The 25,840-nt window shown below is 39.9% G+C and overlaps 1 protein-coding gene across 4 annotated transcripts in view; it reads right to left on the bottom strand.

Annotated features, from left to right (window-relative positions):
• pde4cb (phosphodiesterase 4C, cAMP-specific b) overlaps positions 1–25,840 on the bottom strand; it is a 122,203-nt gene that overhangs the window by 87,598 nt on the left and 8,765 nt on the right. For 2 of the 4 annotated variants that reach the window (XM_074634705.1, XM_074634708.1), the window contains exons 2-3: positions 24,010–24,049; positions 13,397–13,599 (exon numbers count right to left, since the gene is read on the bottom strand). In XM_074634705.1, coding sequence (XP_074490806.1) covers positions 13,397–13,599; positions 24,010–24,024 — 218 coding nt within the window. In that variant the 5' untranslated portion in view covers positions 24,025–24,049. Of the gene's footprint in view, positions 1–7,404; positions 7,791–13,396; positions 13,600–24,009; positions 24,050–25,840 lie in introns of those variants that run through there. The other 2 variants (XM_074634709.1, XM_074634706.1) reach the window with 1 other exon arrangement.

Here is a 25,840-nt window from a genome sequence, read left to right on the forward strand (position 1 = left end):
CAAGCGAAGAATAAAAGCAGTGCCAGTGGTGTCGTTGGTGGCTCTAATGCTGGCTGACTCATTGCTCTTACTCCTACCTACAGCTCCACTTGCTTGTTTGCGTTTCCACCGTCATCATTCAATGTTGGGCAGTCAGCGCAGACGGCATTCACACTGGCAGGGCTCTAGATAGTGTCTGGAAATAACTGACGTGATATAAGGGGTGCCTGTAAGAGCGAAGGAAAGCCTCGACTGGGAAGGGTGTGTGTTTTTTTTATGTCTGTTCAACTCTACAAAGGCTCGTGTCAGTGAAGTCAGACCATCCATTTGTATTTGTATTTAGAATTTGTTTTCACACATTGACAGTGACAAAAACACACATCCACACAAATACTGTATCATCTCACTGCCAGATTCTCTCTTTCCCTGTCAGTACATGTATATTCTCCTATTTCATTATGATTTAATGCATTTTCTTCATGAAATCTGAGGTTGGATACTTATCAAATTGATGTGGCTGCATTGAGAACAGTCAGATTAGAATTTCCCCTCTTTTTTTTATATGGAGTTTTTATTGAATATTTATCATTTTTACTGTGTGACACTAAGGGATATCTTTGTCTCATTCATGTAGTTTGCATTCATTTATTTTCTCTGTATAATTTCAGGCTAAACAGCAGGCAAAAGTTTTTATTCAATCTCTACCATCTCATTTGTACTTCATCACGATGAATAAAGTGGGTTTAGGCACATTTCATGCTCTATTTAAATGTTTTTCATCTCGACTGTTTAAATTCATGTTAGGAAGTTATCCATATGTAACATCAGTGTGAAACAATCTCTGCCCTGAAGAGATCTACCCACAAATTCAAAGCGATAAAAATGCTTTGTACATGACCTGTGTGTAGATATTCAACCAAAGAAAATTAAATTAATATATTGTAACACATTCAGTCACTGAAATTAATGAAATTGCAGCATTCAGCTGTTGAGGGTGAGAGGTGACAAAGACACAAAAGCAAGTGCCATATCCTGACACTTGGTGTGTGACAAAAACAAAACATTTATCTAATCTGATTCTAACTATTCTCATTGCAGTCACATGAAATGATAATGCGTCAGACCATTTCCTATTCCAGAGAAGGTTAAATGCCAAGAACAGACACACTGTGTGGCATGTTTATCTTTAGAGTCCTTCTTTCTTGTCAAAGACTTAAGTTATGCAAACCAAAAAATGACACCCAAAAAACACTAATGCTACATTCTTGAGGATCAGACAGTAATCACAGTGGGATAAAAAACTACATAAATTTTGTAAACAAGTAGCACCGTGGTAGCTTGATGGTTGAGGCGCACACCACATAACTGCAATGTCCGGTTTGATTTCAGCATGTCAAACCCCCCCCTCTCTCTCTTTCTCTCTCTCCCCATGTTTTCAGCTGTCAAAAATAAAGGTAAAAATAGCAAAGAAAAAAAATCGCTCTTAAATTTGTAAACAAAACCAAGATGCAATGAACATCTGCCAAAGAAGTTGCAAAGGAAGAACGTAAACACACACTGGACAACAAAATCCACTTGTAAAAAACATCTAAATGGAAATAAACTACCCCTTGCAGATCTAAGCAGGGAGTTCAGATAAGTCTGACAGAACATATCAAAATAGACGAGCCAGGCGAGGTGTTTACTGTCTATTTTAAAGCATGTATAAATTACAAGAGGAAGTAAAGGAGAAATTTCCCTGTGTTAGCCTAAGACACGAGCTGTCAAGTGTAAACATAATCCAGGCCCATCGCAATACACAAACCAAATACTGTACAAGACGTATGTTAATGCTATTACTGATGTAAACCATACTGTGGAGTCCATGCTTCACTCAAGTCAAGACTTGCCAAGAGAGAAGAAACAATTGTCTTGGTGATTATCTGCTCAGTGCGCTATCATGGGGGCAAAAACAGCACTTCAGCTGGTGTGCGAAATGTCTCTGAGGTGAGACGAGCCGCAGCATCGCTTGTTGACAGTAAGCGGTGTCTGGGGAGCAGAGCTGAACTGACAGCGGTTTTCATGCCTGTTCAACTGAGCCAATCACAAAGATGTTTTATTAGCTTTTACATTCAAACTTTTCTCTTTCTTTCTTGAGGGAAACACACAGACACTGTCCAAATGTGGAGGGTCAGTGTTTGCCACTAACATACTGTACTATAGGACACATAAACATGATGATGTGATGTGAGGCTGTGTATGTCTAAAATCTTGTTAAGATTGAAAGAATCAGAGTTAAAACTACCAAGGCAATAAATCTCTACCCAGAAAGCTAGATAATAATGTCCCGCAAAATTAGTTTCCACAAAATTGGAGAAAGTACATTTTGAACCAAGACTTATGTCACTGTAATAAAATATCCATTTTATTGCTTTCTCCTTTTCTCTACTTCTTTCTCTTTTCAGTAGGGATGCACAATATATATCGGGCCCCATAAATTATCGGTTGATAATGGGAAATTTATATTATTATATACTATTCCAATGATTAAATTATAGCCAATAAATTATCGGCTGATAATATAAAGCGAAATTGCTTTTATTGACTTAACAAGCGCAGCATCTACACACCCCGATACAGTACCTGGCAGTATGCACCTTTAAAGTTGGCTTGCGATCAGCCAAACCCAGAGAAGAAGAAGAAGAAAAAGCGCAGCACGCAGACTAGTAGGGCTGCTACGGATCTCAAAAACTGTTTGGATCGTATCATGGTTTTGAGGCGCGAATTGGATCAGCAGAAAAAAAGAAAGCATTAATGCCGATCTCCTGTTACTTCACACTATGATGGGTAAACTGTGTAATTAATCCACGGTTCACTTGTGTGCCGAACCGCGGGGTGGGGGTGATCTTTACCGATCACGGATCAACTACAGTCCGTTACACCACTACTGATTAGAGAGCCAAACATGTCGTTGCCAGTGTGGACAAGTTTTCACAGTTTCAGAGGAAGACAACACGATTGCGAATATTAAATTATCCATTTTTGCTCACTGCATCTTAGCATTTCTTAGCATTTCTTTCCCTCAGGTGTGCATAACCTACAGGTTATAAACTTATCGCCCATGAGAAGCAGGTAATTATAGGTTATCGGTATCGGCTGAAAAAAAATCCATATCATTTGTCAAATTAAGAACAGTAAAATAACACAAAAACGAGGCAAGGCACAAACAACGGCCATCAATCTCTTCCCTGGCAGTGCTCGTGTACAAACAAGTAATGAATGACACACTGAAGCAGAGGGAGTCTGACCCTCTGTCAGCCTGACTGATGAGGTTTACAAAGCAGTTTAGTGTTAGCTAAACCATCACTCACATCTTCTCCATCATCCCTCAAAGGGCACGGAGTACAATATACAGCCAAGCCTGAAGAATATGGTAGGAAGCCTCCGCAGGAAACACACTCAATCACAGTGCGTTATTTCATGGGCTTTTAATCCAAAACACCTGCCAGGACCATGATTAAAATTACAGCCTTCTTTTTGTTACATGTTGGGAATCTGATTAATTTCAATAATCAACTAAATCAAGTAATTATTCTGTACCTGTATGATTTCTGAACTTGCAATAACAGGTACTTGCATGGTTTTGTCCCCAAGGATAGGGGTTATTGGGTGCAATTTATTCCTCAACAGCCACCACCATCTCAGTGCTGTGTCCACTACAAGAGCTAATTGGAGCGAGGGCAAACTGACTGAGTTGACAGGCTACAAACGTCACTGGAAATCTATGTTTCTAACACCACAGACACTTTTGCAGGTCCATCAGTAGAAACTCTATTGTGCAGATGTGCATTTTTCAAATAGGGATGCACTGATCCGACTTTTTCAGTCCCGATACCGATAGCGATACCTGGGCTTTGGGTATCGGCCGATACAGAGTACCGATCTGATACCAGGGTTTAATTAATAAGCTGTATGCCTCACTGTGTGGAAGTGACTGGATCATTATTATGTGTAAGGAAACATCAGGCTTGACTTAAACATTGCTTTCCTACCTTTCTAAAACAAAATGTAACAAATAAATACATAGATATAAATTTACTGAATTGTTATTTATCATTACAATAATAAATCTTTCGGAATTATTTCGGAAAAAATATGAACGGTAGTTAATAGCGAGAGACAAATATTTTTTTGATCCCGTTATAATTGCGCCATGAATCACACATATGATGTTTGTCAATTTCAAATATAATTTTGCAAGTCAAGAAAGTTGCAGTTTGTTGTAAAACTGTTAAAGTAGAAGACTGTAAAGATACATAATTAGAAAGTCTACACACCCAAAAGTCACATAGTGACTCTTTCGTTGAAGCTACGATGACTGTGTTTCATACTGTGATGTACTCACATGAGCAACTGGTCTCGCTCGTTCTTTCTCTTCCCGGCTGATAAAAAGACCAGGAGTCGCTGGATAAAACACATCAGGTCAGATAACGTTTCATTTGTGCGTGGAACATCGCTAAGTCAGCTAGCTAACTAGTTTTGGTGACGTACATTGTGCGGGACAAAAAAATTATTTCACTGAGCGGTTTCACACAAAACTAAATGATACTATGACAAACAGACTTTCTTAACTTCAGAATCTATCTATCTATCTTATCTTTTAAATTGACAGGCATCACGTGTGATTCATGGTGCAATTCAAATGGGATTTTTTTTTTTTTTATGTCTCTCGATTTTTTCCAAAATAAGGTCCCATGGTGGTCCACCAGAAGGGGAGGGACTTGGCCTCTCTATTGGGAACATGAAGGTTGACATGATAACACACTGGTTGAGAAAGAAAACGAATTCCTCACGATCAGAGATTCGTATTCTTCCTATTGTGCTCCATTCAAATAGAGAAAAAAATAAAGTGTAATGGTCTAATTTGTTGCATTTCCAGAGAGCCAACTCAGAAAAACCAAGGCAGAAAACCTTGGTCAGCTTGAGGATTTTTCCAGCAGGTGTTAATGAAAGCTTTTAACAAACTTGACTGCCGATTTATGATTCAATATCTATGTAATGACATTTAGGGGAGTGATCAGAACCTTGTCAATTATATGACTCTGTTGTTACAGCTCAATCTAATAATTAACTAATATTTTAACAACCAGTACTTCAGCAACCCCCTGACATTCATCATCTATTTATGTCAGAGGCATTAAGAGGTTTTGATGGAAAACAACACAGAAGAGGCAGAGACTACGGCATTACAACAACCAGCAGAGATAGACGACCCATGCAGGCTACATCTTGTAACTATGAAAATCAATAACATCTAGACATTTATCATTGCAATAGACGTTAGTGTCACCTAAACAGGGTATATGGAGGTAGATTGGAGATGTTTGGTGGTAATTTATACAGGTTTATGTGTGGGGATTGGTGCAAATTATGTACAAATCCCGAATAATTTAACACATACGTAATACGTATACAGAACTCTAAACTCTGTCAAACAGTAAATACCTCATACTTGTGCAATAATTGTTTTTTATTAGTGAAATAGCTACACTATTTATACACAGTTTTTAATTGCACTGATCCGGAGGAGTACTCCAAACATGTGTATCATGTGGGGAACGAATGGGTACTGTGAATGTTATGTGTAAAATGGAGGAATGAATGTGTATTGTAGGACCCCCAGACCCCCCGCTTTGGTTTTGAAATTCCTCCTTTTTTTGAGGTCTCAAGATTGGCAAGTATGCAAAACAACCACATTTGAAGGTATTTCCTCGAACAGAGCCTTCAACAAAACGTGGTACACACAGCACAAATGGCCGGTGATGGGGCCGGTTTGGGCCAAAATGTCAGGGCCGATTTTTTGTCCCAGTCCAGCCCTGGTCACAGGCATTAAGAGGTTTTGATGGAAAGCAACACAGAGGAAGCAGAGACTATCGCATTACAACAACCAGCAGAGCTAGATGACCCAGGCTACATCTTGTAACTATGAAAATCAACAACATCTAGACATTTATCATTGCAATAGACGTTAGTGTCACCTAAACAGGGTATATGGAGGTAGATTGGAGATGTTTGGTGGTAATTTATACAGTTTTATGTGGTGCAAATGATGTACAAATCCCAAATAACTTAACACATACTGTTTCATATGCTTCTGTGGGTTGTAATTAAGCAGATTTATTAAATAACTGTATCTTTGTCAGTCTTATCAGACTTTACCATAACCTTGGTTTATGTTTCCATCCTTCTAAATTGGTAAATTAATGCACCCTTTCTGCATATTCAACATGTCACGATATTGAAGAATAGATGGGGAGCAGTAATGGTGAGCTACACTAATAATAGTAATTCAGCAAACTGTGACGTCACGAGTAACACATGTCGTCATCAACCGTTTCTCCAGTTGATCCGTTGAGTCCGTTAGTTAGCTAGAAGTTTGGGACTTCTTCTCTCTGTATCTCCAGAAAGCTAACTTAACGTCACAGAACAACTAAGCCGACTTCTTTTCTCGTAAAGTCATGACTTTTTTCTCGTAAAGTTATGACTTTATTCTAGTAATATTACAACTTTTTTTCTCATAAAGTTATGACTTTATTCTAGTAATATTACGACTTTTTTTATCGTAAAGTTAGGACGTTATTCTCGTAATATTACGACTTTTTTTTCCTCGTAAAGTTATGACTTTATTCTAGAAATATTACGACTTCTTTTCTCGTAGAGCTATGACTTTATTCTCGTAATATTACGACTTTTTTTCTCGTTATATTATGACTTTATTCTCGTAATATAACGACTTTTTTTCTCGTAAAGTCATGACCTTATTCTCGTAAAGTTATGACTTTATTCTCGCAATATCACGATTTTTTTTCTCGTAAAGTTATGACTTTATTCTCGTAATATTACGACTTTTTTTCTTGTAAAGTTATGACTTTATTCTAGAAATATTATGACTTTATTCTCGTAATATAACGACTTTTTTTCTCGTAAAGTCATGACCTTATTCTCGTAAAGTTATGACTTTATTCTCGCAATATTACGACTTTGTTTCTCGTAAAGTTATGAGTTTATTCTCGTAATATTACGACTTTTTTTCTGGTAATATTCTGACTTTATTCTGTAAATCTCAGATGTTTTTTCCCTCAATGTGGCCTTAATACTCCGTAGTAAATTGTCTCTTTGGCCCTCACTGCATTAGACTTATATACTATATACTTAGACTATAAACTGTGTTACCTTCATCACAATGATCAAATGTTTTGTGGCTCCAGACAGATTTGTTTTATTTTTCTTTGCCTAAAATGTCTCTTTTGATAGTAAAGGTTGCTGAGCCCTGCTCTAAACCTCTCTGTATCTTCATAAAGCTAACTAAACTTCAGAGAACAATGAAGCCTGATTTAACACTTGGTGAGTTTAGACCCTTTCAGAGAGGAGGTAAAGGTGGTTTACCGTCTCAGCGGAGAGGGCCAGGACATGCGGGGTTTCCTCAGCCCCGGTCGCAGCTTCTCCAGGGTCCGGTTGCGGCACAGGTAGCGCTCGTTGTCCGAGTTGAAGCGCTGCTTGATCCGGATGTGAGTCCTGGGCTGCCGCCACAGATGTTTGGGCGGCTTGGCGAGCCCCGCTCCCTCTCTGCTCAGCGTGGTAACGTTACTCTCCATCTTATAGTGGTAGTAGTTTGTTTAATGTTGTTTTAAAGAAGAAGTGTTGAAGAACCGTTGAGAGAAACGGTCGGTCTGTCAGGTAGAGGAGGAAACCCCGCGCGCTTCAACCGTTAGAGGACAGAGTGCTGCGCGCGCGGCATGGTGGTGGTGCGCTGCTGTCCACGAGCCGGAGTGCTGAAAACGACTCTCAGCCTCTCAGTCACACTACTCTCTCTCTCTCGCTCTCTCTCTCTCTCTCTCTCCTCCTTTATCTATCCTTTTATAGTCGCATCTCCTGCTCTCCATCATTATTACAGTCCACACACCACATACAACCACATCATCCTTTTTTATCCATCATTCTCTTTTAAAAACATCATCTTTTTTATCCATATATATATATATATATATATATATATATATATGGATATATATATATATATATATATATCCATATACATATATATACACATATATATATATATATATATATACACATATATATACATATACATATATATATATATATATATATACACATATATATACATATACATATATATATATATATATATATATATATATACATATATATATACATATACATATATATATATATATATATATATATATATACATATATGTATATATATATATATATATATATATATATATATATACTGGAAAAACAAAGTTCGGAAACTTGTGTTTGGTGGATTATTTCTCTGTTGTTACAATGCTAATTGGCATTGTATTTTACGTGGTTGGAAAGCCTGTTTATTTACCTTCGCAATGATGTCCAACTTGTAAGGATCATGCATTTGTGGGATGAGCAGCACAGCTGATTATGTGGGTAGCGCCCAAGAAAAATTTGCCAAAATGCTCTGCCAATGGTAAACAGTGTATTCTCATAAGGCTACCAGGAAGCCTGCAATGACTGCCCTTCACCGTCAGGCCTGTTTGCGCTGGTGTCGACAACACAGACAATGGAACCTGAACATGTGGGGGAATGTCATGTTCAGTGATGAGTCTAGGTTTTGTCTGCCTAAGTTGGATGGCAGGGTCAAAGGATGGAGACGATGCGGAGAACGCTATGCTGATTGTTGCGCCGATGGAGTAACAGCTTTTGGTGGGGGCGGTGTCATGGTGTGGGGCGGCATCTCCCTCACTGGCAAAACAAGACTTGTCATCATTGAAGGCCATCTCATTGCAGTGAGATATCGGGATGAGATTCTGCAGCCAGTGGCGATCCCATATCTCCACAATCTGGGACCTAACTTCATCCTCCAAGAAACAACGTTCGCCCCCACAGAGCCAGGGTTATCACAGACTACCTCCATAATGTGGGAGTCGAGAGAATGGAACGGCCTGCCAAGAGTCCAGACCTCAACCCAATTCAACACTTGTGGGATCAGCTTGGGCGTTAGAGTGACCAACACAACCTCGTTGGCTGACCTGCAACGAATCCTGGTTGAGGAATGGAACGCCATCCCACAGCAACGTGTGACCAGGTTGGTGACCAGCATGAGGACGAGGTGCCAGGCTGTTGTGGCTGCGTATGAATCTTCCACCCGCTACTGAGGCTCCTGACCTATTGTATTAAATGAATAAAGTGTAAAATAGCCAATATGTCTTGTTTGTTCCTTGTTACTGATAGAGAGTTCAATCATCCAATCCACCAAACAACTCAAAACAAGAGTCAATACCAACAGGAGAATACACTGTTTACCATTAGCAGAGCATTTTGGCAAATTTTTCTTGGGCGCTACCCGCATAATCAGCTGTGCTGCTCATTCCACAAATGCATGATCCTTACAAGTTGGACATCATTGTGAAGGTAAATAAACAGGCTTTCCAACGATGTAAAATACAATGCCAATTAGCATTATAACAACAGAGAAATAATCCACCAAACACAAGTTTCCGAACTTTCTTTTCCCAGTTTATATATATATATATATATATATATATATATATATATATATATATATACACAACTGGCCATGCTGCCTCAACACCAACTGGGCTCCTCCTCCATCTCCTCTCTCCTCCCTCCAATGATTGTCTATGGACAGAAAAGGACTGAAGCCCTGAGCTATCAAACCAGGCTCAAGAATTTACGACTACGACTCCATCATTATCTTTCACTCTGCTTCTCTACGTCAGTTGTCTTCCTGCTCTCTCCATCTGTTTCTCATAACGGTCAAGCTGCCAATCATCAGTATTCAGCAAAACAAACATGTAGCCCACACACAGTGTTTCATCTGCAATCTGTCTGTATTATCTTTCCTCTAGTAGAACAACACTTCTTTTTAGTGAGCAATTAGTCGATTGACATACATTTAAAAGACAAACAATTTTGACTATTCTTTCAAGTCAGTCATGAGGGGAAATAATATGTAGTTATAGTTTCTTAAATGTAAGGATTTGCTGCTTCTCTTTGGTTTAGAGCTTCAGTAGGCAGAATGTTTTTGGCATCATTGTGCAAAAAATCCATAATAACCTTTCAGCATATTGTAATTCAAGTGTTCTGAGAGAAAACTAGACTTCTGCACCTCCTCATGGCTCTGCTTTCAGACTTTAAAAAAATCTAGCCCGTGACATGATACTTTGACCAATCACAGGTCATTTCAGAGAGCGTTCAGTAACAAAATATTGATTCATATTTGATCAGTGCTGCCTAGTTTGACTGTCTGATCAGAGTTCACAAGTGATTGACAGCTGCTCAGAGACGGCAGGCTCCAGCTCGGATCTGATTGGTTGTTTTCCTCCAGTCTGGTCTGTGAAATCTTGCAGATGACATTAGGAGCACCGGAGGACACAGAGGAACATGATTTTTCTCCGATTATCTGTCTCATGCACACCTGTCACGATATAGTGACCGTTTCATAAAAATAACTTTTTTTTTAAAATCATATTTGCTCCATTTCTACCCACTGCAGCTTTAATAGAGTGCTACAGGAATGAGTCGTAAAACCCCAAAATTAGTAAGTTAGTATTTTAGCGGTTCCCTCGTCTGGAAGTCAGTGGGTTTTTAGTTAGATGCCTGAAATAAGGTCTGTGGTTAGAAAATGGACAAGATTCAGAGTAAATAAACTAAAATCAAACAGTCTGATGATAAAGTGTACTCGTGTCAAGATTTCAGTTTATATTTAAAAGCCTGAGGTCTCGTTTGTTGGCTTGCAAACCTGATTAAAATTGATTTCAGATACACCATATGACACGGAAGGCCACTATTGAATGCAGCACTTTTGGCTACAGCAATGTAGATCCCACCTCTCAAAAGTCGTGCTGAATTTGTGCAACTATTATGTAAGGGATAATGAACAGCGAGCCAGTTATTGTTTTGAAAGAATCCCAGACAGGGCTATGCTGTTGGGGGATTCTTTCACAACAATGACCAGCTAGCTGTTCATTATCCCACTTATTACACGGCTACTTATTGAAGAAATCAATATTTTGACACAAAAACGGTCCGCCAGAGTCCGACATCAGAGCTGCGCCCATAGCAACGGTCTGCTATACATAGCAGCGGTCTGCTATACATAGCAATGGTCTGTTATACAGAAATTACAGAGCGCAGAGCACCATGATTGACCAATCAGAATCGAGTATTCAACACAGCCTTGTAATAAGGGGCTGATAATAGAGACTGGAGATATTCTGATACCATTTTTTTCTTCCCGATACCGATTCCGATACCTGAACTTGTGGTATCCTCCGATACGAGAGCCGATACGATACCAGCATGATAAATATAATATCTTTGTCGCTTTTGGTCTACCTTTGTGGAATTTATCTTGTCGTTGGAAAGCGGTTTCGAATATTTGCTGCAGCGGTTCATCCTTGTTTTTCCCCCCCTTTGCCTGGGTGAAGTCGCCATGCTCTTTCGCGTGAAAGAGCATGACTCGTTGCATGTGTTTTCAAATGTTTTAAAAGATTTCTGGTGTTGAAATTGACAAGACTAGTGCCACCCCTCGAAACCGAAGCCTTACATTGTGTACATATTGCCATTTTACTTTGTTGTATTTTCCACTGTGAAATATAGCTAAATGGCTGACATTTTCCTCGCTCTGACTACCGTTACCGTGACAATCTCCACTAGCACCACACTGTTGTTGTTTGCTATCGTGCTGCTTTTTTTTTTTAATTTAATGGGTATCCTAGAGTACATTCATTACTTTCTGGAAGATCTGGTTTCATGCCATGACAATTAAATTCAGCTTCATTAGTATGACAGAAAAGCAACATAGGCAGTCACCAAGACTTGTTTTCATCAGCCCAAAGGAACAATATGGGCTATACCATTAGCTAGCAAGCTGTTTATCCAAAAAGCGTTTAAAAATATCATTATTATATTATGTTCACCTTTCTATCATTAATTTCTGGACAGCACAGAGATACAGAGATACAGAGATAGGAAAAGACCCACACACACAACGGTGACCTTTCAGTGACAGGCCTCTTCCTGTTGCTGCAATTACCAGGTATGTTGTAAAAGGAAGAGGGCTTTCATTATCACCTGAAACCCTAAACACATTTCACCCTTCTTCATGTGTGTGTGTGTGTGTGTGTGTGTGTGTGTGTGTGTGTGTGTGTGTGTGTGTGTGTGATTGTGTGTGTGTATATACTGTATGTGTGTGCAGAGCTGTTAACCTCACTATCACTCAGAAAACTTCAGTTGACCAGACAGAAACCCAGCTGTTTCCTCGGTGTCCACCTGCACTGACCCAAACACTGAGATACACCAAAGAGACCCAGAGCTAATGAGCAGATAGGTGACTCTGCCCGCTGACCTTAGAGAGAGGAAGGGAAGGGAAAGAAAGAAAGAAAGAAAGAAAGGAAGAAGGCTTCTGTAATCGGAAAAAGTTAAATTACTGGATTTTCATGGGTGTACATTACAAGCATTTTTTGCTTATTTTCCATCAATCAAATATTCTGGCAAAAGCGGCAGGTTGCGTCTAAAATTACATACTAACATGCTATTTAGTACGCAAAAACAGCATGTGAGATATTTTAGTATGAAACCAATAGTAATCAAATTGCAAATTATTTCCGGTGAAATATTATAGTATGCAACGCTGGACACTACAGCAGCATAAACATCCCATAATGCAATGAGGTAGTGACGAGAACGTCTCTGTAACATCAATAACACTTCAATTTAACTGTAAGTATGTGATTTTAATTAGCTAGGTGTAGTATATCTTAAGTAATTCAGACTTTGATTCTCACAAACCTTCGGTTTGTTCACATGAGGTTGGCACGGGTTACCATGGTTACACGTCTACAACCAGCAAGCAGGCTTTAAGGAAGTGACGACGTAAATTACTGCTCAGTGCGATCAAAAACATACATACTACTGTTTATTCACACAAAAGTAGATGAACGATAGTACACCTGTTGAGTGTTTAGCGCAAAGCGTGTGATTTCGGACAAAGCCTCAGTGTTGAGCTAGACACACATCATTGGTATCGCCTTGGTGAGGTAGGCCAACAGATGCTCCAAATCAAAACACACCAGAACAACAACTCCCAAGACGAATTACAACAACACAAAAACATCCATCCGTTTCAGAAGAAAATATGCTGCATGAGCATCAACAGGCAGCATTTAAAAAGCTCTTAAAGAATGTCGGAGTGGTACCAACAGTCAATTATAAAAGCATAAGAACCAACCGCATGAGCACTTAATCTCCATACTACATATACCAACCACCATAAACACAGCAATGCAGAGCAGCAAGAGCAGCTTTCATTCTGTTTAATTATCTAATAGAAAGAAAGAAGTGTGTCACTGACCCGTGCTCATCATGACTGGCCAGTGCTCGTCTGTACAGCATTTCCAGTTGGTCTAGAGGCAGACCGTGTGCTGCAGACAGCCGCCGGTTGTCGTTTGGGGGTTCCTGGCAGGAGTTTCTCCTCCACAGAGGAGGCAGCAGCAGCGGCCCGGAGAAACGTCGCCGCACTGCCTGGTTGACCGCAGGCAGAGACTCCCGACGACCCTGAGAGAACGGGAGAAAGAGCACAAGGGTCCAAAAGGTCAGTGTCATCGAAGCACAAGACAGCGAGACATTTTTATTTCATGTAATGCTGCAATGTATGAATATAGACATATAGCTACAATAAAATAAGAAAATACACTCAGTTGACAGTTTCTTAAATATCCATCCATCCATCTGCAACCGCTTATCCCGTTAGGGGTCGCGGGGGGGCTGGAGCCGATCCCAGCCGACATTGGGCGAAGGCAGGGTACACCCTGGACAGGTCGCCAGTCCATCGCAGGGCTGACACATAGAGACATACAACCATTCACGCTCACATTCACACCTACGGGCAATTTTAGAGTCCACAATTAACCTAACCTGCATGTCTTTGGACTGTGGGAGGAAACCGGAGTACCCGGAGAAAACCCACGCTAACACGGGGAGAACATGCAAACTCCACACAGAAGGGTCCCAAGCCGGATTCGAACCTGCAACCCTCTAGCTGTGAGGCGCCAGTGCTAACCACTGCACCACCGTGCAGCCCAGTTTCTTAAATATACCTAATTAAAATAAATAATAATAATAATACAAAAGTGCAATAAATCCTGCCTTCATAAAGGTTATAACGGTGTTTATTCAACTTAATGGTCATTTTGGAGGCTGCAGTTTGTTTGAAGTTCTGTTTAATTGCATTACATTATCCTGAGAGGTGTTTCTAATATGCCAACCTGATTTATATCAATGAGGTACTCTAAATAGCAGAAACACCTCTCGGTATAATGCAATACAATTCAACATTTTTTTCTAGCAGCATGGCTCTAGGGATGACAATGTCAGTCTGTCGGTTGGTGGATATGCACAATATATTTTGTACAGACATTCACGGTTCTCAGACAATTTCAATGTGTCCAATATTTTTGTGTATGACCAAATACCTGTATGACATTTCCATCAGTCTCAATTTTACTTGTGTTTTGTGGAAAAGCATTAACTAGATATTAGACACACCACAGCCCATGCACCCAAAAACATTCTCACTCCAAACACAAACAACGCAGCTTGATCAGTGGCCCTACGCTTCAAACTATTACGCTCTATAGGAACCCCTCTAACATCAGTTCTGGACGTGTCAGGTAAGGCTTGTGAGCTTCCACTCGTTACATGCATAGTGTCTTTTCAAAATAAATTTCAGTTTTCACAGGAAATGTACAAATAGTATGTAAATAGGGCACCAGCTGCACGCGGTGGGAAACTAGTACACAGAACAATTTCTAGCACGTCACATTTTCTCTATTTAAGGGCATCCATTAGTGCACTGCATCTCCTTTTCTCCACTGGAAGGGCACCTGAGGCCACTTTATCATGTATTATCTACCATAAGGCATCCAAGAGGGCACATTTGTTGCGTTTCTTTTGAACATTGGGGCAACTTCTCTATTAGGTTTAGGAAAAGATCATGGTTTAGGTTAAAATAAGTATGCTTGTTATGTTAAATAAGCACAGAAGTTGCGTAACAAAACAGAAGTAAAAATAAGTCGCTGACTTGGTTTCACACGGGACACGAACAGCGGTCTCCTGGGTGAAAGTCCTGTGTTTCTTCTTCTCCTCCTCCTCCTTCTTTTCTGCTCTGACCGTCTAATAGTGTACATTGTAACTAGAATGGCACTCGGAGAGCGCACACCTCCGCCCCCCTTCTCTGTTCAGCTTGCGCCATCATCCACATGTATTTTTGTTTATGTTGAGATCAGCTGTACGTAGGGGAGCATCGTAAAACACTTCATTCAAACTGGACAGAAACAAAATAAAACTCATCTAAACCTTCGTTGTTACTCTTTCCAACAATCACCAAGTGTGCTTTGGTCAAACTCAACTTTGATTTCACAGAGTTTAATGTGAAAAAACACAGAATCTACAGGTGTCCCCCCCTCCCCCCATCCCCCGCTCTCTCTCTCTCTGAAGGAAGAAGGCGGGATCATGCGTCATCAACGCGTCATCAGTTACACTGCGCATGTGTTATACCCAGAGGTCTTAATGTTCTGGCTGATCATAATGCTTAAAAGAATTCCTGAATCCAGACCATGATCCGGATCGCCACCAAAATCCAATGGATTCATTGTGCCACACCCCACCCCTCCAAAAAATGTCATTCAAATCCATCACAGACTTTTGGAGTAATCCTCCAAACAGACAAACCAACGCTGGTGAAAACATTATCTCCTTCTTAGGCCTTCGGCCTTGGCAGAGGTAATTAGTTGAAAGCCCGGTGCGCCCCATACAGACGCTAAAGGGTGAATCGGTACGTCAGTGAGAGTGATGCAGCAGACAATGCCATTGTCAACTTTGGAAACCACGACTCTTTTCATTGAGCAGTGCCAACAATGGCATTCTGCCAGCTAATTGCTCAGCTCGCATAGCTCACAACACCTGCAAGCACGCCCGCGACCAGCTGTCAGTTGCTTTAAAGATCTACATCATGTCATATAAGGACTTCTCTCTGGCTGTGCAAAAGGACAAAGGACAGCTTGAATCAGTCAAGAGCAGCAAAAAAATATCCATGGAATAATAGCCTTGGTGAGTCATGATGCCTCGCTTCTCCTCTTTTGCATTTGAAATGATTTAGTTTTTTCTGAAATGGTCCAAATTGTGATTTGTTTGATCATTTATTTTGAGGTTTATTCACATAAGCCGACATACTGATACTAAATAATAATAATAAAGATGTACAGTATATCATTATAAATGTATGGATGCACAATATACCCATCAAGTATGTTGTGCACTTCAATAAAGTGAATAACTGAAATTACTCAGAACTGCATTAATACGACTGAGATGAGACTTTAATGTCCCACAGAAATGATGAAGTATCATCTAATCAGTTACAATCACCATATGTTTGCATATCATCACTGTTGATGCATGAATATATTATGTACACATATGATTTAATAGTCCAAATGAATCAAACTAAATGCTGAAATTATTTAACGGTCTCAATTTTAAATAGTTCAACAAATAACTCAGAGAATAGATACAGAATTTACATGTATTAGTCCTTAGACGTGCGCCTCATCCGCCCTGTGGGTATTGCAGGCGTAGCACAAACACTTGTCACATCTGACACTAAGCAAGTACTTTGTTTGTCTCCTATCCTGACCATTACATTGGCTTTTTTTTGCATGTTCCCCCTGCAAATCTATTTAATAACCGTTGATGCACTGTAATTGCCGATTGCAGCGGTGAAAGACGACAAGTGGAGAGACAGCAGCTTTGTCTGGTTGACAAACATCACCATGGCAAATCCAAAGTGAGATACTGCCTGTGTGTGTTGGTGTAAAAAGTGCATCACCAAGACGACTTCTCCTCATTAAAAAGTGTCAAATGAGATTAAGGTATAGCCCCAAAAATCCATGTTCATTTTGGCCCAGGCCCCGGCAGCTCAGAGCCTGTTTCTATGTAATTTGTGCTTCAGCAGTTTGCAGTTGTCACCTAGTGAGAGGTGTTCAGAGAGAAGTGATGGGTATTGATCTGCCATCCTATGGCTCATTCCATCAAAAACCAAACATGTCATGACCGGCCTGAAGCTACAATACACACCTGTCATCTCTGACGGTCTTTGTCTCTGGTGCTATTGGATATCGATATACCTTTTTCCTTTGGATCTAAAGATTTTGAAAGATCTGATTTTCTCTGATCTGGTTATTTTCTCCCAGTCAGTACAAACAAAGGATTTTAACATGTGTGTGTTGGATATTTAGCCCCACAAACTTGGAGTTGATGCATCTAAAGGTTGTGTTATGCTTGAAAAGAAGTAGTTTGTATATGTGTAGTGTTGTCCGACCTTGTCGGAAATCAAAAGTGTTTATACCAAGCGGCAACCTCCATGCTGAAGTGGCAAAATCTGCAGTTTATCAAAAGGCAACTTGAGGTTGGCTCCAAAAGCGAGTAAATCCCCATAGACACTCATGTTAAAATAACATATTTTACAGCAGAAATAAAGATGTTTACAGCCTGGTACAAAAAATGGTTTTGGTCTTTATAGTTAACTTCCCTGTTCATGACAACTGTACGTGGGATGAATTTATATAAAACTCACCCTGTTAATCTATATTAAGGCTTAAAGTTTGGCATAATGAGGGCGCTTTGAGGGACAGGTGGGTGCTATAGCAGGTCTCTAGCTGCTAGCTGTCTGCTCTGCTGCGTCACCCAGCCCGCCTCAGCTCCACCACCGATCCACCTCTTTTCCATTTTTGGAATCCATTTTTGGATTAACCGAGATTTAGGATGCGTCGTCACTGCCAAGATGGCGACAGCTGGAGCCACCAACTTTGAGTTTCACAACAGCTGTTCAGAAACCTATGGGTGACGTCACGAAGACTACGACCATATACAGTGGTTTCCATTGGATTTTGGATTATTGCAGAAAATAAGCTCTGTGGAAAACACACGTTTATGATACTTACAGGTTTTGTTCAACAAGATAATCTTCACTTATGAACACCACTTTTATGATTTTTGATGTGTAAATGCAATTGCCAGAAGTAAAAAGCTAACGTTGGGCTATAAACAAACTACACCACGGATGAGCGTGAGTATACACAACGAGCCTGTAAAGGCGAATGTGTCGGCGTGATGACGTTTAGTCGCTCATTTAACCTCTTGTTAGCAACTGCCTTTTTTAAGACACAAAAACACTTCAAAATCCATAAGTGGGGTATTTATTGACGTATTTTATGTTGCAGAAGAAAAACGTTAAAATCTCTTCAGCTTGTGTTAACTACAGACCTTATTTCAGGCATCTAACTAAAAACACGTTAAAAAACCATTAACTTCCAGACAAGGGAACCAGAAGTGCTAAAATGCTAACTAATTTCCGGGTTTTAGGACTCATATCCAGTAGCGCTTTATTTTATACAGTCTATGGTTCATACCTGATCCGAACGGCCCTTCTTGAAGGCGGGGTGAAAAGCTGGTGGTCATCAAGAAGGGGGAGACACGATATCATTTAAATATAGGGATAATGGCATACATTTGTCAAATGTTCAACAGTGAAGATTTACGTATTTAGATTTCTAGAGGCCTCAGTTTCAGTCTGACTTTGGTTGGAACTATTTTTAATACGAGGATGTTTCGCTGCAGGTTCACGATCTTCTCTCTCATGTAGGCAATCAGCTGTCACAACTCTATTCTCCCTTAAGTCTTTGGCTTTTTACACGATCACAAGTATAAAGGAGAATCGATAGAGCCGTGGAAATGAGGTCTCTCTAATCCTCTACCACGATTACAGAAAGCGGGTCTCTTGTTCGCATAACATTTTTAAAAATGATCTTTCTGGAGTATCAGACCGTAACCCGGTTACTCAGGTGCATGTAAACACATTGCTGGTTTCAGGTCGACACATATAAAAATAATTGACTCTTTTATACCACACTGGTTTGTGTGGTACAGGTGTTTTTCTATTTTCTGGCACACTGACTGAATATTTGTGTCAAAACAAAGCCAGTAATACCATCACTACTGGATTAACATTAGTTTTATTTATTGCTGCTGTTTTTCAAACACATTTTGTGACATTTTCACCTGACAACAGCACCTTTCTGGTTTCCTTCAACATGTTGTTTTTTTAGCTGAATGACACATTTCCCTCCAGCCAATCAGCAGTAGAGAGGAAGCAGCTGGCTGTCTTATCACCTGGCGGATCTCCTGCCATGCAGCACGCAGGAAGTGAGAATGAGATTGAGGCAGCAACGCTGGTGTGTGATCAGAAGGGACAGCAGGTGCTCTGCCTTTAAAACACCAATGAGCTGATGGGACGCGTCCTCGCCACACTTCTCCATTAATCAGGAGTGTTTCAACGCTTGTGACTCACCCTCTCTCCCGAAGTTCTTGTCGTATTTTCAACACAATGTGGCGGGACACAGTAGGAATCAAACCCCAAACCTCAACTGCATCAGTGCTCAAGTCACGGAGCAGTGGCTCATCACGGCTCAGTTCAGTACAGATGAATGTGTCGTGTAACAATAGCATCAATACGAACCTTAAACTGCCGACATGCTAAACTGAGATGGGGAACATGGTGACAATTATACCTGCTTAGCATTAGCGTGTTAGAATCGTCATTGTGAGTATGATAGCATGCTAACCTTAGCAAACACTACTGTAGCCTACGCAAGTCGCCTCACAGTGCAACATGTCGTTATACAACGGTTCATAGGATATCTTAAGAAAAGTTATTCCTCAATTTTTATGCATTTTTCTACGATTGTCCAGAAACATGTGACGCACGTGTCAATTCCCGCTGCAGTCTTTTCAAATTAAACTTTCGTCTTCACAGGAAACAACTTGGTTAAGCAGCAAAACTACTTAGTTAGGTTTAGGAAAAGATTGTGGTTTGGGTTGAAATAACGCCAAAAGTGGTGTAGCTTAAGTACGGAAGTTACGTTTGTAAAGTTACGTTTACAAAGCAGAAACAAAGTGGAATTAACATGATTTAAAATTGAAATGCGTTTCTGTTTATCACTATGAAACGGATCTGAAGTATTTAGGTTGAATGGATTTTAGACTACTAATAGTTCCAATGGTATCTAAGAGTACAAAAGGTAGTAAGCTAAGCATATGCTTAATCGGTGTTACTATTATGAGGGGTCCTTGGATAACTTTCTCCTGGCACCAAAATGTTTGATAACCGCTGATCTAACAGAAGGTCTACAATCTGCCGCATCATATAAAGTTTAGTTCAGTTGGAGCCTCTCTAGCAAGTCTCGTTCTTAATTTCTTTCTCCATTATGACAGTTTATTTTATTTTTCATCTCAGATTTATGGTCTGATTAATCTTGCTCTCTGCTATTTCAGTCTCTCAACCTCTTGATCTCATTTTTTTGCAAATTAGTCGATGAGCCTGTTGTGTAAATGTGGCAATTGCTTAACTGCAGTTAATCAAAGATCCTTGTGATTTGGCTCTAGAGTAGAAAATTGCTGTCATAATTAAGCCTTTTGTGCTCAGAATAAACAAGTTGATGAGTGTCAGAAGGGTGTTTCGCCTCATCAGGGGAGCGGAGAGCTTAATATTTAGGATCTGTATGTTGTCTGTTACCGATGGCTGAAGCCTGTCTGCTCCCCACAGCGGGGTTTTTCTGCTAGAATCAGGCGTCTTGGTCAAAATATAAAAAGGAAAGTGTGGAGGATTAAGCCATCCAAGGTATTAGTGTGTGCGTGTGTTGAGTGCTAACGGTGGCAGCTCAGACATCTTGCTGCTCTGACCACGATCCAACATGCATCTAAAGTTTAACGCCACAGGTATTCCACAATCCACTACCCTGCACAGCATATACACACTTATCTAGACACTTCCAATGCATAAAACGCAGGTATACATATGCTTACAGATAAAGACTGCACACATACAGTGCACTATTGCTCTACTACACACACACACACTCATAAACACATAGAGAGAGAAGCTCTGACTTTTAACAGCGTCATGATGTGATCAGAGAGCATTTCATTAGGACACGTTGATCCTTCATGAGATCAATCAAAGCCTCCGCTGTTTTCCTAATTGGGAAAATGAATATTAATTCATCCTAACGGTGAGGGGAGCGGTGCTGAATAAGGCTTTCCACTGTGCGAGTGATGTGTAACGTATGTGAGCATATAACAACATCCAGCCAGAAGAAGCCTGTTCCTTTGATGCAGAGCTGAAAACATCCACCTGTATGTATAATGACACCCGGGGGTGCAAAGAGTGTGATTAGCGTCGCTCCATAAATAGAGCCAGTCTCCAATCAACCCTCTACCTCTCTCTGTAGGCGTGTGTGTGCCATGATTAAGTCTGCAGGCAGACAGAAACAGAATGTTTTCATGAAAGATGGAGGTTTTGCACTCAAAAAGTTAACTTATAGAGCAGCCGGGGGTAAATCTGTAGGGGTTTATGGTTACATGTGTGTCAGCTATTGACTGTATATGAGAAATGAACGTAGTGAACCCATTGGTTTGTGCACTGCCGTTTTGAAGCCTCGAATTCGGAAATTCAATTGTTGCTATGTTGTTTTTTTGCAACCAGAAGTGACACAAGAGGGTGGAGCTAAGTACAACCGAACGCTGAATAAGACATTTTTAGCCGACCAAAAATTTTCATGAACTGAAAACACACTGTAAAAGGGTTAGAGTTACATTTAAACCAAAGGCCGCCTAGAAAAATCCAATCACAAGGTAGCCACGCCCTGAAGCATACCCTGCTTAATGGTCAATTTGACTCTAAATGGGACCATAATGTACTGAATGGAGATCATGCTGTATTGAAGAAGACTTGAAACTAGTGATTGAGACCATAAACTCATGTTTACAGTGTTTACTGAGGTAATAAATCAAGTGAGAAGTAGGCTCATTTTCTCATAGACTTCTATACAATCAGACTTCTTTTTGCAACCAGAGGAGTCGCCCCCTGCTGGCTATTAGAAAGAATACAAGTTTAAGGCACTTCAGCATTGGCTTCACTTCTCAGCCCCGCAGGTTGCCCACTGGTGTCAGCTCAGTTAGCTAAACTTGTCTGTGATAATAAATATAAAAAGGCTGAGAGAGAGTAACTCTGCTGCATCCAACCAGAAAACACCAGTCAGAAATCAATAATATAGCATAATGGTTACTTTCTGCCATCCATCAGAATTAGACGGAAGCATTTTATTATTCATTCCAGTCTTTATTGTATAATAATCATGATTTAGACATTTTGTGTCAAATGTTCATGAAAGTTTTTGTTTTATTACGGCTGTCAAAGTTAATGTGATAATGACGCGTTAAAACGTAAATTTGTTTCAACGGCACTAATTTCTTTAACACATTGACGCAATTTGCGATTTTTAGATCGTAGTGGGCTCAGTTTTAGTCAGAGTGAAGATACTGGCAACATATGATGCATGATACATATATTCAGCTTGTCGGGAAAAAGGCTAAATAATGCTCAAAACTAAATTTTGGCGAGGAAAAACTGGCATGGCTATTTTCAAAGGGGTCCCTTGACCTCTGACCTCAAGATACTATGGGTACCCACGAGTTTCCCCTTTACAGACATGCCCACTTTATGATAATCACATGCAGTTTGGGGCAAGTCATAGTTAAGTCAGCACACTGACACACTGACAGCTGTTGTTGTCTGTTGGGCTGCAGTTTGCCATGTTATGATTTGAGCTTTTTTTATATACTAAATGCAGTACCTGTGAGGGTTCCTGGACAATATGTTTCATTGTTTTGTGTTGTGAATTGATTTCCAATAATAAATATAAACATACATTTGCATAAAACAAGCATATTTGCCCACTCCCATGTTGATAAGAGAATTAAATAATTGACAAATCTCCCTTTAAGGTACATTTTGAACACGTTTAATCACAATTAAATATTTTGATCGACTGACAGCCCTAGTTTTTATGCACTTTAGAGCTTCCTTAAAATTAGAATTTAGAAGGATGTTAAACAGTATAGTCGCTAATGAAGGAGAATGTCTTCTTGCAGACATGAACAGCTCAGACAACAAGGCACTGACACTGAAGCCACATCCACAAAGAGGGAATTTCAACTCTCTCTTTTCCCCAGAAAATTTTGTTTCAGAAGCTTTTTTCCACTGAAAATGCAACTTTCTTAAAACACTCTGAGTGGATTTGACTTCAGATCACTGACTTGTGCTTTGTTGCGCATGATAGCAAAGGCATGTGCATTTAAAGTAGACATTTTTGGAAACACTTGTGTCTAAAGTTATGCTTTCAGAAATGGTGTCCCTTAGACACTAAGAAGCAAAAATATTTCTTAGAGTGCATTCGGTCTCAGTAAAGGAACATCCTTAGGCATTATCCTGCTTCAGTAACATCTCAACCCATTTTCTTATTATGTTAGATATGAATTTAACAGTAAATGCGTGAAACAAAAAAATTATAAAAGTCTCCGTTCAATAATTAAAGTATCTAATCATTAATTAACCAGTGTATAAGAACTCCTGTTGGTAATTTGCCAGGAAGTTGAATGTACTACTGTAACCTTTGGACCTTCTATGGTCGCCTCCAGCTTTTCAAGAACAACTGACGTGACTCTGACTAGTTCATGATCAGATATTCACCGTGACAGTGTATGCATGTGTATGTGTACATGTGTCCCTTGTGTCTTTATTAACTGCAAAGAAAGCCCTGAAGTAAAGATAAAACTTTTATGGCCGTGAGGTAATCCAAGTTCTAACCCAGTCATCATAAGACAGAGAGTCACGACGTGACGCACAGCTGCAGAGTCACACTGAGGTTCAGATCATACGTAGGAATTATCATAAGGCAAGTAGGAGTGGTGTGTGTGCGTGTGCGTGTGCGTGTGCGTGTGCGTGTGCGTGTGCGTGTGCGTGTGCGTGTGCGTGTGCGTGTGTGTGGGGAAGCCATGAACCTTATTTACCTCAAGCCAAGACATCGATGCTGGTTATTTGTTGCAGCAGCTGAAACAAAGAAAAAAAAAACAAAGAAGTGGCTTTAAAATGACATTCATCACTCTGTAATATAGTTTTGTCAGAAGTCATTACTACAAGTCGATCATTATGAAGTAAAATATGTTCGTCTCATATGACAAGTTGAACAGAAACTTTCTGTTAGTGCTCACTGACAAATGAATCATCCATCAGTTCTCCATCTGAAGAGATTTCTGGCATCCAAAAGTCATTTTCCTGCCCAAACCAGAATCACTTTACTTTGGTTTGCACTTGTAAATCAAATAAAACTCAAGAAAAAATACAAAATATGTAGTATAGGAAGTAAGAACAGGAATAGTAGGTCTCTAATCCATATAAAGATGAAAGTATAAGTGGTCTATAATAACTAAACATTAATGAAGATTCTCATCTATAGTGTATTCATATGACTCACGAGCACCACCTGGTATTACCATGTGTGATGGTGGATGGATCTAGGAGCATGCCAGAGGCATCACAAAGGCTAAAAAGCCTTTCTATCCAGCCAGACGAATACATGACAAAGCACTTTTATTACTTTGATGAACTGGTTTATTTACTTTCAAGTCACGCACGCAGAGTGCTCAGCCCACAAGATGCAGAGGCAAAACAAAATTTAACACAATAATCAGAAATGATTACAAAAACTCAACAGCTGGGACAAAATGTGTTGTTTTAGTAAGCGCCTCATATGAGGGACAATAAATCATAAAATGGTAAATTGACAGCATTGATATAGTGCTTTTAACCTGAGATCAGTACAGAGTGGTTCACAATATTCAGGCCTGAATCTACCGTTAAGGACACTGAGGAACCTGGTGAGAGTATATTCCACATTGAGGAATATTTCAGGCTGACTCATTTTTGACTAATGTTATTTAATTACTATTCCTGGTAGGCAGCAGAGTCGATGTTCAGCTAAAACTAGGTATCTCCAAAGTGGAGAATTTTTCAGATGAACTGAAGGAGTAGGTTTTTCTTTAGTCAACTGTACTTCTTTGGCTAAATAAACCATTAAGAACCCCAATGGCTTATTTGACAAACACATCTAACTATAAAGCAAGGAACCCCTGTCTTTCTGTCCTTCGTACAGTATATCTCTAGAATCACTCATCCGATCTACTTCAAACTTTGCCGGTTGTATTGCTGGGGACCCGAGGAGTGCAGTGTCGAATGTGGTGCAATTTGGCCAGATAGTGCTGCTATAACAATGAACTTTACGTTTTGGCCTGTAACTTTTGAACCTCACCTCTCAGAAACAAAATTCTTTTCTCCCTAGATGTTGTGGGTCCAGTAGTATAGACAGCGTGAAACTCCATATGGGGTGGAGGTTGGGGACGATAGAAAAACACTAGGTTTTAACCCAGGAGGTCAGGGTCCTCATTCCATGTGAAACCAACAATGTGTAGTTGTCTTTGTGTTCACAAGTCTTAACTTTCACGTTTACTTTTGGAACATAGTTAATTTAAGCCAAAACTTGATGTTTTTCCCAAAACTTGGGTTTGAGTGAATTAGTGGTTTCATTGCCTAAACATAAAGAAGCCTTTTTGTTTGTGTTCAAAACGTAACGTTTCATTCAGTTTTACAACATGTTAGAAAGTGCTACTTTTGAGTTTTGCTTTCACTTTTACAATTAATAGGCGTAGTAGGCTAGTAGTAGTAGTAAAATGGTCAAAATCAAAGCAGCAGAGGTCAAGATATCCTCACTTTAATCCATATCCTACATTTCCCATAATGCAACTTAAAAGCATCACCCTGTGAAACTCCACACCTGCAGTTTGT

This window comes from Sebastes fasciatus, chromosome 5 (assembly GCF_043250625.1).
Source record: "Sebastes fasciatus isolate fSebFas1 chromosome 5, fSebFas1.pri, whole genome shotgun sequence".
NCBI classification, from domain to species: Eukaryota; Metazoa; Chordata; class Actinopteri; order Perciformes; family Sebastidae; genus Sebastes; species Sebastes fasciatus.